The sequence below is a fragment of the Podarcis filfolensis genome, assembly GCF_964270895.1.
Source record: "Podarcis filfolensis genome assembly, chromosome: 14".
NCBI classification, from domain to species: domain Eukaryota; kingdom Metazoa; phylum Chordata; class Lepidosauria; order Squamata; family Lacertidae; genus Podarcis; species Podarcis filfolensis.
This window is the reverse complement of record NC_139616.1, coordinates 34,024,539-34,035,996: the sequence shown is the minus strand read 5'-3', so window position 1 is coordinate 34,035,996 and position 11,458 is coordinate 34,024,539. Positions and strand designations below refer to the sequence as shown.

Genomic DNA, 11,458 nt, shown 5'->3' with positions numbered 1-11,458 from the left:
TGTTGGCCTCCTGCCACCACTGATTTTATACGACACCCCTTTAGTGAAAGTCCAGAGGTTTTACAAATGATGCTTGGAAATGTTTCCCAAATAGTGTGGGCAGACACCCAAAGCTGTATGAAATGTTGCTCAAGAGAGCCAGAGCCAGAGCAGTAAGGACCCAGGGGATGGAAGTATAATAAATAAAATACAAATCAGGTACAATTGCCAACATCATGTTGACCCCTGCTGAGCCAGTTGCACAAGCACAAGGATGGTTTTCCCATGAGAAACTGTTTTATCACTCAATTGTTTTTTAAAAAATAAAGCATAACAGAATGGCTCCTACACAGATCACAAATTATCTACATAGGATTTTCCCATACACACCAATTTCCCCCCATTTCCAGGGCCCATGGAATGCAGGGAGCCTCTCAGCTTATACACTGCATGAGAACAGGCCCCAGTCCATGTTTGCCACCCGGGTTCTCAAAAGGCCCAGAAACACAAGGATGTTCCATACGTTCTCAGACACCCAAAATCTGGGTGAGAGATGGCTGATGGGGCTGCAGTCCTAGTTCCCCATATTTCAGCACACATAAAAAGTGTAAGCATAGTTCATAGATGGCTAATTAAAATACATATTGCTGGATCATCTCTCTGTGCCATCTACCGCCATCTATTCTTCTTGGGAGCCTGGATGGATCTTAGGGGTCAGAATCCTACCCAAGCAACACTTCAAAACATGTTTGACCTCAATAGATAACGTGCATCAAACACCAGCCCATGTTCCTCAACTGGCAACCCTGAGCCACACGGCAAGCTTTCTGAGGATGTTTTTCTCGAGGTCTCAGTTTGGTCCCTCCAAAGCGCTTCCATCGAAAAGGGTGGGGATCCAGCAATTTCTGTGCATTCAGAGGCAAAATGTAGCAGCTGGGATTGCAGCCTGGGAATCAAAGGGACCAACCACAAAAGAAGCTAGGAGCCGATGCCTACACTCAGAAAGGGCAGCAGTTCCGTTCTGCGACAGAAAGCAGTGCAAATTCCAGTAAGGATGCTTGTACATTGACGTTCGGAGAGCACATTAAGACTTGAGAGGCTGACATCTGAGGAATCTGTGGCACCGCCTTGAAGCCCCCTTCCAGACGGGGGCTGCACTTCTGGTTTTCTGCAAGGCAAAAAAGCTGGACGCTGGTGATGGCAGGAGAGTTGCCAGACGATGGCCTCCGAGTGTCAGATGCTGGGGAGTCGAAAAGAGGGGAGACGGCTGTTGTGCTCGGGTCCTGTTTGCAGGCTTCCCAAATGCATTTGGTTGACCTCTGTGAGAACCAGAGGCAGGAATAGATGGGCCATGGGCGCTTCCTACACTCACATTAAATTTATGGGCAGGACCAGAGGCGAAAGAAGGCAAGGCTCATTCCTTTTTGGGCAGCCTTCCAAGAGCCACATGGCCAACCTTTCCTGGAGGATAAGGCTATTCATGGAGATTAAGACCATCAATGGCTACTAGCCAATATGGACACGTCCTACCTGTGCTTCTCACAGCCACAACAAACACAGGATGCTGGACCAGATGGGCCTTTGGCCTGATCCTGCAGGGCTCCATTTATGTGCATGCCCTGGCTGCAGCTGACAAACGCTTAGGGCATTGATGCTTCCCACCTCCCATGAGGGGATTCTACAGATATTTGCTGCAGTAGTGGGAATGGTCCCTGTTCCAAAGGCACAGAGGAAGAGATCTGGGGGCCACTGTGTGAGGGAGGCAGAAGGGCTGGAAAGGACTAGGATGCTGGCTCAGCATCACAAAGACCCAGAAGAATCTTACTAATTTAAGACACGTAGGGAAACTGGAAACTGCCTTAGGGGAAGTCAGACCATTGGTCCATCTCGCCCAGTATTGTCCACACTAAGTGGCAGCAGCTCTCCAGGGTTTCAGGAAGACTGTGCTCTCCCTCTGAGCATTTGTCTCCCATTGATCCGTGCAGCTCAGTATTGTCTATGCTAATCTTTGACAACCTGGTACCCTCCAGATATTTTGGACTGCAACTTTCATCAGCCAGCATTGCAATACCAGTTGCTGGAAACCCAGCTGCTTGAATTCTCAAATGCATCTTTCTGGCCACTGTGAGAACAGGATGCTGGACTAGATGGGCCACTCGCCTGGTCCAGCAGGCTCTCCTTATGTTCTTATGGGAACTGTAGTCCAAAACAACTGGAGGACCTTAGGATAGGGAAAGCAGGTCTACACTGACCGGCAGCAGGTCTCTTGGGTCTTAAGATGGGGGTCTTTCCTAGCCCTACCTGGAGATGCTGGTGATTGAGCCTGTGCCTTTCTGCTCTTACCCCTTTATGCCAGTGTAAACAGATTTGATTAATTTGTTCTCCTTTTGCTAGCCGCAAGGCACTGAGTGAGAGCTCTAAAAGCAGTAATCCTGGCTACCTAGCAGTCCTGCTCAGTCCCAGCTTCAAAAAACATTACCAGGTATTGCCTATACAGTGATTTCAAGTTGCTCTCTGTAGCCACAGGGACTAGAAGCTTGTTTTATAGCAGCCCCCAGAATGGAGATCCTTAGCATGCACAATGCTGAGCCTTGCTATCAAATTCTGCATGAGGGTGGTGTGGAAAGTATTGGCAGGTTTGCTCTCCAGCCTAGCTGGATATTGGCACATTCTGAATAAACGGGGGGACAAATAACAGGAAATCCTATTCAGAAAAGGCCTGTCTGTGTTACAAAGAACACTGTTAATCAGTGTAAAGGCCCCTCCAGACATCCTTTATATTGTGCATTCACCAATATTTGTGCTCACAATGGTATCAGGGCAGTTATGTGCAATCCTGTTTGCACCTACTAAAGATTCAGGGCAGAAATCCTGCAACTTTTTATATACCACTAATGTTCCAGTATTTTTCAGGGGTGGTGGTGGTTCTTGCTTTGTTGCACTAGAGAACAAGAGCTGCCCATCCAGGTGTCATAAAAGTGGTAATTTTTGGGAAGCATCACAGAACAGCTAAAAAAGTGGAATGAAGTGTGGACACCCCAGGATAAATCCACCATGAACGCACTATGATTGTGTCAATGACACACTGCAGAAAACTTCTGCATAAAACAAGCAAACCCTCAGTCTGGAGGGGTACTTATTCCACTAATGATTCTTAAGACTATAGTTGTCCCAGCACACAGACCTCAATGGCAGGGATTGAACCTGGGACCTTCTGCTTGCAAAGCTATGAGCTATGAGCCTGAGCTATGACCCCTGCTACCACGGAAGTCCCCTTGCATGACTGCTGAGCTGGTGGGAGACAAGCCATCCAGGCCTGCCCACTCCGCTGAGTCCCAAAGGAACTTAAGATGGCGCAGTAAATTTCACTCAACATTTCTGCAAGCGAGGAGAAGCTCAGGATGTGTGTGTCTGGACCGGGGCGGGGGGGGGTGTTATTCTGCAATACAGGAATATCACAAGTGCCCCAGGTCAAACAAGGGAAAAGTCAGAGAATCCCTGCCACGTTTGGATGGACGCCAGCCAGAACAAGTCAGAAAGGTTTACTTTTCAAGAGAGCTGCTGAAATCCGGGGAAGGGAGTGGCGGGCCACAAGTCGTAGGCCTTTCCTCAGTCCAGCAGGTGGGTGTTGCCGAGTTCAGGACAAAGAGAAACTCAGAAAGGTCATTAAAAAAACCAAAAAAACCCACACATAAATAATTTCTTTTAAAAAACCAGACGAAAGCAAGGTACATGCCTTCCTGTGGAAATGAAGTGTGTGGGGGGCAAGTCTCTTTGACGAAGGAAGGGGTGGCAAAACAGGAGCTGGGGTAAGCCTTGTGGGGCCAGGCGTCACTCTGCGTTGGCACGCTCCCTCAGGACCGGCAGAGACAGCATCTCTGGGGCAGATTTCTTCCGCGGTCTGTCCTTGGGCACACTGAGGAAGTCCGGCGCGTCGCCGCTGAGGGGAGTGGAAGGGGCGCTCTGGGTGTTGGGGGGCAGGCGCATTCCGCTGAGGGTGAAGGTGGGCTCTGCCATGCCAACAATCTCGTTGGTCGCCTCCTGGGTTTCCTTCTCGTACAGGCGCACCTCGTCCATCGTCATCCCTGTGGGAAGCAAAGGTGGAGGGAGGCTTTGTGAGAAGAGGTTGAGGTTGGTGGGGAAGGGGGGGCACTTGCTGCCTCTCTTTGGGTTAGGCCCAAGCGGCTGCCTCTCCTCCCCCAGGGCACCACTTGCCTCTCTCTGGAGCCTTAACGGAGAGGAGAGCGAGGCAAGGGTCCATTTTAGCTTCCCCTCCATCCCCAGGTGCAGCAGCGTGGTATAATAGATAGAGTGTCAGACAATAACTTGGGAGAGCAAGGTTCCAATGAAGATCACTGGGGGACCTAGAGTAGGTCACCTGTCTCTCAGCCTACCACACAGGGTTGTTGTGAGGGGGAGAACGGAGAGCGGGAGAACAATAAAAGACCACCTTAAGTTCTTTGGAATACTAGTGGGATAGAAATCGTAATACTAATCTGCCCTTCACCCTGAGGAGGACTTATAACAATTATTATTATTCATTCATTCAGCCTTTATTGGCATAGTATTATTCTTATTTGTAATAATGTACAATTACTGTATCACCACTGAGTACAGCTCACAACTGTTCACAGGCAGTTCACAGACCAATCCACCAATTCATCCCTTCTGGAAGTAGAGGATTCAGATTTATATCCAGGCCAGCGGGTTATCCCCTTTCCTTCTCTTTTTGAGAGCAATGGGAAACCTCTGGTCAGATACTCCATTCCACTCGCCATCCCACCCAACACATGTGCTCGAGCTTTCCTGGGCTAGTATTGTTGGTGCTCCTTATATGTTTTCTCATCTCTTTCATTCCTCCATTTGTGTGTATACTTCTGAAAACTCTGCCATTCCCCAAGTACAAGGTTCCCTGTCGCTATTGCACTGCGTGCTGCTGTGTTTGCTAGGTAAGGATTGGCATTCTGAATGGAATTCCCCCTTCCATTCAGGTTGGCTGGTGACCCAGCATTCCTGCACATCTATTGGGGAAAGCCATGAAGTCAGTTTAATGCTCATCACAGGAACAATTGGTAGCTGCCTTGGACAGAATCATACCATTGGTCCATCTGGCTTAATACGGCCTACACTGAGTGGCAGCGGCTCTCCAGGATTTCAGACGGAGATGCCTCCCAGCCCTACCTGGAGACGCCAAGGATTGAACCTGAGAGTTCTGCGTGTAAAGCAGATGCTCTGCCGCTGAGCTACAGCCCTTTCCCAACATGCTCTAGGCACCCTTTGCACTGCTGCTGCTGCTCTCATGCCTCTTGGGCACAGAAAAGGCATAGCTGGGTCTCCAAAGAACAGGGGAGCCTTAGCAGGAACAGGGCTGGGACCTGCTATGCCGAGATCCAGGAGAAGAAAGGAAAGACCAAAAGGCAAAAACAAAACATATACATACAAAACGGGAGTCCTGGGCAGGGCTGGCCAGGTGGGGCGTTAAGGGTCCTGGGTGCTGAAGTTTTTATTTGTGGCCACGTGCATCTGAGTCTCGAAGGCACGAACCTCTTCCAGGGACATGTCTGTAACACGCAGAGATGCTCTCAAAGCTCAGAAAAGCAAGCCGGGCTCGGCAGAAGGAGGCGCAGGAAACCCGGAGGCGTCGAGGCCCCACAAAGAGCCAATGAGGGGCCGTCACAAGACGCTGGAGCTGTGAGGGCCGCATCTCCGCCCTTTCAGAGACAAGGGGCCGGTCCCAAATGCACCACCAACTGCGATGGTGTCTGTGGACAGGGTTTCTCCTTCTTGCTGCGGGAAGCACATTTGAACCCTTGGCCCTAACCCCACCCAATGGAAAATGGGCTGTGCAGGACGAGATTGAATCCTGCCCTCTGAACAGTGCCTGGCCATTTGCTCGGGGTAAGAGAAGTACAAAATGTGGTGACTCAGTTCAGGGGGCCTTTCCCAGATGTCTGCCAAGTGACGATCTGTACACTGAGATGAAGTGGGGGAAGGAACCCTTCTCTCTCGGGAGCAGAACTATCTCGGCACAGATCATCAGAAAAGGGGGAGCTTGAAGGCGAAAAGCGATGAGAAAGCCCTGAGCAGCAGTGGAGGGCAGAGTTGTTAGTACCATTATGCAGGAGACAGAGAAGGGGAGGAAAAAGCTACCAGGATCCCTAACAGGAAAGGCACAGGAAGTTGTTTTACGCAGAGGCCAATGACCCATTTAGTCCAGTCCTGTCAAGCTGCAGCTTGATCAGCACTCGTCTCTCCAACTTGTTGGCAGTCTCCTTCCATAGCTGTCAATTTCCCCCCTTTTAAAAGGGAAATTCCCTTATTCTGAATAGGATTCCTCACAAGAAAAGGGAAAAGTTGACAGCTATGCCTCCTTCACTGGCCACTGCTAATTTGGGTCACACTACACAGAGCTTAGGAGGCAGCTCATGGAACACAACTGCCTTCCTCTTGAAAAGCAGCTACAATCTTAAATTGTTCAGAATTATCGATGGGGGGCACAATCCAAAGCCCTGACAAAAATCTCAGCTTGCATTAAATGACTACAGAAACACACCAAGTTTCTAACCCTCCTGCAAAGATAGGCCCCAAAATGTGCCCCATTTGGTGGAATCTCAGAAAATAATGAGAGCAAAACAAAGTTTTCTTGGCCAGGGAGGTTTTCCTCCGGTAGTTCGTTGTTCCAATCCCTATGTAATTTAACTAAACTTTGTGAATTATGCCCTATGTGCTTAAATCCAAATAAATTAAGCAGCCACAAATGTTAAAATATATTTTAAACAATGAAAACAACACCGAGTGTATTTGGAGTTTTGGCTTTACTCTGTTACCTATCCTCTGTGTAAGTTTCCAAGTTCTAGTGCCACATTCTGCCAGCAGGTGGTGCTACAAGCGAACAGGCACTCTTCCTGAAACCTTCTGCACAGACACTGGTGGTTTCTTCTCAGCTATTCTGTTTGGTGCACTGCTCTCTCACCTCAGGTGCTTATAAGAACATAAGAAGAAACCTGATCAATCAGGCCGAAGGCCCATTTGGTCCTCCCTCCTGTCCTTTGCCTCTGCCTCAGCATGCCAGAGCACTGCTCCCGCTCTCCGGGGTTTCAGGCAGGGGTCTCTCCCAGACCTGCCTGGAGAAGCCAGGGACCAATACCGGTACCTTTTGCATGGCACTAAGCCACAGCTCTCTATGCCCCAAAGTTTCTTCTTGTTTGCCTTTAGCTGTTGCATTTGTTTCTGCAAAATGCTAGTTGCTTTGTGCTTCCTTTCAGAAGGACCAGTGGAGTGCAAATAAAATGAGGATGGCAGATGATGAAATAAATGAGAACATAAGAACGCAAGAGCAGCCTGATGGACCATTGGTCCAGCATCCTGTTCTCACAAGGGCCACCCAGATGCCTGTGGAAAACCTGCAAGCAGGACCTGAGCTCAAGAACACTTTCCCTTCCTGCGGTTCCCAGCAATTGGCATTCAGTAGCATTACTGCCTCCGACTGTAGAGGCAGAACGCAGCCATTGTGGCTAGCATCTGTGGATATCCTCCATGCACTTGTCTGATCCTCATCCCATCTCACAACAAAGGTGGCCAGCATTAATAGGCAAAGTAACCTAGCCAGCACCTGCAAAGAGCCAACAACTCACAGCAAAAGGGACAAGCCTCATACAATGCCTTGTTGATCCCTGTAGCTGCCATGGGCTTCTCCCAAGACATCGCACCCTCCCAGCTCCTTTTGCAGTGACCCTCATTTTCCCTTCTTCACTTTGCTTCTCTGCTACCACCAGGGGGCGGCACAGGCAAGCACACAGCTGGACCGGTGGAGTGGCCCCAGTGTGTGTGGGGAGGTGTGGGGAGGGACTGCATGGCCCATAGGTCCTCAGTTGCAGATCTAAAATGGGGAGTCAGGTTCTGTGTGCCCTCTCCTAGCAGGGAACCCAGCCACGCAAACAAGCCCGCCCTTTCCAGGCTGCAATGCGTCCCAGGATGTTGCCTGACTCTTATAAAAAATACACTCCTTGGTTGGAGTTGTAAGAGGGTTGATTGCCTTTGCATCACTGCCCTCCCAGAGTCTCAGATGCCAGCCTGACATGAACTGCACTTAATTCGTTTTCTGAGGACCTTATTCTCAGTTACTCCAGAAGGCAGGATGATGTAGGAACACAGGGTCAGACCATCACTCCATCTAGCCCCTACACCGACTGGCAGAGGCTCAGACAGGTGTTTCTCCCAGCTCTGCCTGGAGATGCCAGGGGTCTTTTCTGCATGAAAAGCAGATGCTCCACTGCCAAGCTACAGCTCCTTTCCCTAACCTAGAATTAGAACCAATGGGTGGAAACGAGCAGGGGATCATGGCACATTCTGGCTGCAGAGTAGAATAAGCTTCCACCTGGTCAGATATGTTTGATAGTGGCATGCCAGCTTGCCTCGGGAGCTGGCAGGATGCATTTAAAGAGAGGCGAGGTAGCAAGCAATGTCACAGATCCTGCAGTGAGCAAGGGTGGGCTGGATGGCTTCTCGAGGTTCCTTGTGTTGACTGTGATATTATAATTAGGCAGGAAAGGCCTAGGAGATCAGCCCTACTCTCTGGAAATGAAATATTCCTGTGTTCCCTTGTGGTGTGTGGTTGCAGTAGAGAAGTGGTTCTGAATCCACTGGCTCGCTCTGTGTGTGTGTTTTCAGGGTTGGTGTCAGCTCCCAATAACACCAGGCAGCTGAGAGCCCCCTTGGCACTGCTGCAGGCTTAAGACCTCCTCCCTGGGGGGGGGGGTGTCTTAGGAATCAACAAGCTGCCATTTTAAATTTCCCACGATGCCCCAGAGCAACACTAAATCAGGCTCCTCTGGGCATTATGGGAAATTTGAAGTGGCTGCCAGCACTGGTCTGAGAGCTGCTGCTGCTATGTAAGCCCACTGTAGGGGGCAAGGAGGAGAGCCCCTCACGCCCCACCAGGCTGGAGTTGATCCTGTGCATGCACACTCAAGAGACCTTAGACCCAGGCAGCATTGATACAAGACAGCACAACCTCGGTCAACACTGGAGCAAAACTCAAAGGAAGAGGAGGCTCAGGAAAACGTTGGAGAGGGGAAGTGAAGAGGACAGGGGTTGAGGGGGAAAGTTAGCAGGGTTAGAAAAGGAAGGTAAGAAAAAAGTGGGGCCAGGTAGTAATGTTCTGCCTTCCACTTACCTGCGGGAGTCTAAACATCTTTTTCGCTTACAGTTCCTCAGAAGGGGATTTGTGAGGTAAGAAGGACGCTGTGTCTCAGATAATTTAGAGGGGTGAGAAATTTTGTGGCAGCTCCTAGTCAGAGGTGGCTTAGTGGCACCACGGGGCTCTTTAATACAAGGGTTTTTTGTATGAGTTCTACAGAGACTAAGGAGGAGCAAGATGGCAGCCAGGGCCACACCTTCGATGGGCTGTAAGTAGGAAGGCGGGCAGGTGGGGGCTAGCTGAGGGCAGAGTGAGATGGGTGGGGCAGTGGTCACTCCGATGGACCAGCATCCACAGCTTTGGGTGATCACAACTCCACTCCTTTGCCAAGAAACCTAGAACTGCACACAACTGGACACGTTAGGTCAGAATCGATTTGCTACGTAACATTCCCCAAAGCGGATCCCAAAATTTTGCAAACACTGATCACCGCTGTCCCTCCTCTCAGCTGTAGACCTCTTTGTTTCAATACGAATTTAATTAACTGTGTATTGCTCTTTTGTGCACTTTGTGGAGATCTTCAAAACCAAGAAGAGGGCTAGAAACAGGTTTAGTAAATACAGATAAATAAAATAAGTGGGGCTCGAGATTTATGGGAGACACCAGTGACAGCTTTTAGCTCCAGGAGGAACAAAGCAAACGTTTTCCAAAAACAACATTTCCATTTGTGTGCAGTTGCAGGATCGCATCAGAGGGGCCCAGACTCAAGAATGCAGGTCACAGATTAGTTACCGTTTAACCATCTTGTTGCACTCACAATCAGGGGATTTAAAAGTACAGTGAAGGGCAGGAGCCTCTCCCCATTAATTCAGGGCATGCTTAAAGTTTAAAAAAACGAGGGCCCTACTCTGTGTTGCTGATTAGGAGGAAACAGGAGGTCTATACTGATGAATGCAAAATGCAATGATGTAAAGAGCAGGGCAGGCTAGGGAAAGGGGACCCTGAAGCTTGATTCTCCCACGGCTCAAAGAGTTTTCACACACTCTCTTCCCACCCACTCTGCAACCAGCAACACAGCAAAAAGGCTCACTTACCACACCACTCGTCCACCCAGGCAAAAGCTTGCCTGTGGCCGATCAGCAAGATGTCCCGGATGGCCTGCAACCCAAAACTAGGTTAACAACTCCTCAGGTATCTTCTATCTTTTGGGGGGCAATAATTACAGCAACACCCAAGGGGAGGGTCACCCCCCTCCCACTGTAATCACTGAAGGCTGGTATGCTAGCAGAGTGGTTGAGAGCCCGGCCAGCAGGAGGCAGCAATGCACAGACTGATCTCCTATGCTCCAGAGAAGCCTTCCCTGTTTTGGATTACACCCCCATAAGCCCCAGCAAGCACAGTCCAGTCAGTGACTGCCTAACCCTGCTATAAAGCCACTTGCTCCACGACCTTGCTGAGACAACATGGATGGTTGGCTCAGCTGCAGAAGCACTCTCTGTGATCCTGAACACACCCTGATCTTCCTCCAAGGTGCTGACTTTTGCCTTCCCCAGGAACCCAGGAACTTTTGAACTCCCCTGGCTTGAGCCACCAGCCCTCCTTGGAGGCAGACATTCCTGAGGATCACAACGGCAATCCATTTTGTTTCAGGGCTGATGGGCTTTGTAGTCTAGCAGCATCTAGGCGGGCACAGGTTCCCCACCCCTGGCACAGAATATTGCTTTGAGGCAGGGGGATAATCTGTCTGATGAGAATCAAGGACTTCTCAAAACTCAGGAAGGGTACCTCCCACACTCCCCGCAAAAGCAGGGCCCATTCCATCCCTCCAGGTCCCCAAACGTCTCCAGGCTGAGCTCTCACCTTGTGAGCAAACTGCTCCACCCGTGTCTGCAGCCCCCACACCTCAAACTTGACCGTCACCAGCTTGTAGGAGCACATGATGGGTTTGGTATGCTCTCGCCAGCCCTCCCGCAGTGGGCCACGGCCAGTCTTGGTCGAGCTGAAGTACCGGAGATCCTACCAACATGGAGAAGACAAGTATAAGGAGCCAGTGGACCTCCATTTGAATAGTTTTAGAGGAAGACTGGACAAATTCATGGAGGAGGAGGCTACATGGTTGCAATCTGCCTCCATGGTTGGAGGCAGCAGTTGCTGGAAACCACAGTAGGAGAGAGCGCTCTTGCACTTGCGTCCTGCTTAAGGGTTTCCCTCCAGGCATCTGGCTGGCCACTGTGAAAACAGGATGGTGGGCCAGATGGGCCGCTGGCCTGATCCATTCATTCTGATGGGTCCACTCTGCATCAGACCAACACTGGGTACAGCCCAGGATTCCTGGACTAC

General features: G+C 50.1%; 1 protein-coding gene across 1 annotated transcript in view; it reads right to left on the bottom strand.

Annotated features, from left to right (window-relative positions):
* Window positions 1-257: 257 nt before the first annotated feature.
* The window catches only part of LOC310749018 (cytoplasmic phosphatidylinositol transfer protein 1-like), a 49,762-nt gene continuing 38,561 nt past the window's right edge, over window positions 258-11,458 (bottom strand). The window contains exons 8-10 of the mRNA XM_083585453.1: window positions 10,979-11,134; window positions 10,213-10,276; window positions 258-4,064 (exon numbers count right to left, since the gene is read on the bottom strand). Coding sequence (XP_083441579.1) covers window positions 3,811-4,064; window positions 10,213-10,276; window positions 10,979-11,134 — 474 coding nt within the window. The 3' untranslated portion in view covers window positions 258-3,810. The remainder of the gene's footprint in view (window positions 4,065-10,212; window positions 10,277-10,978; window positions 11,135-11,458) is intronic.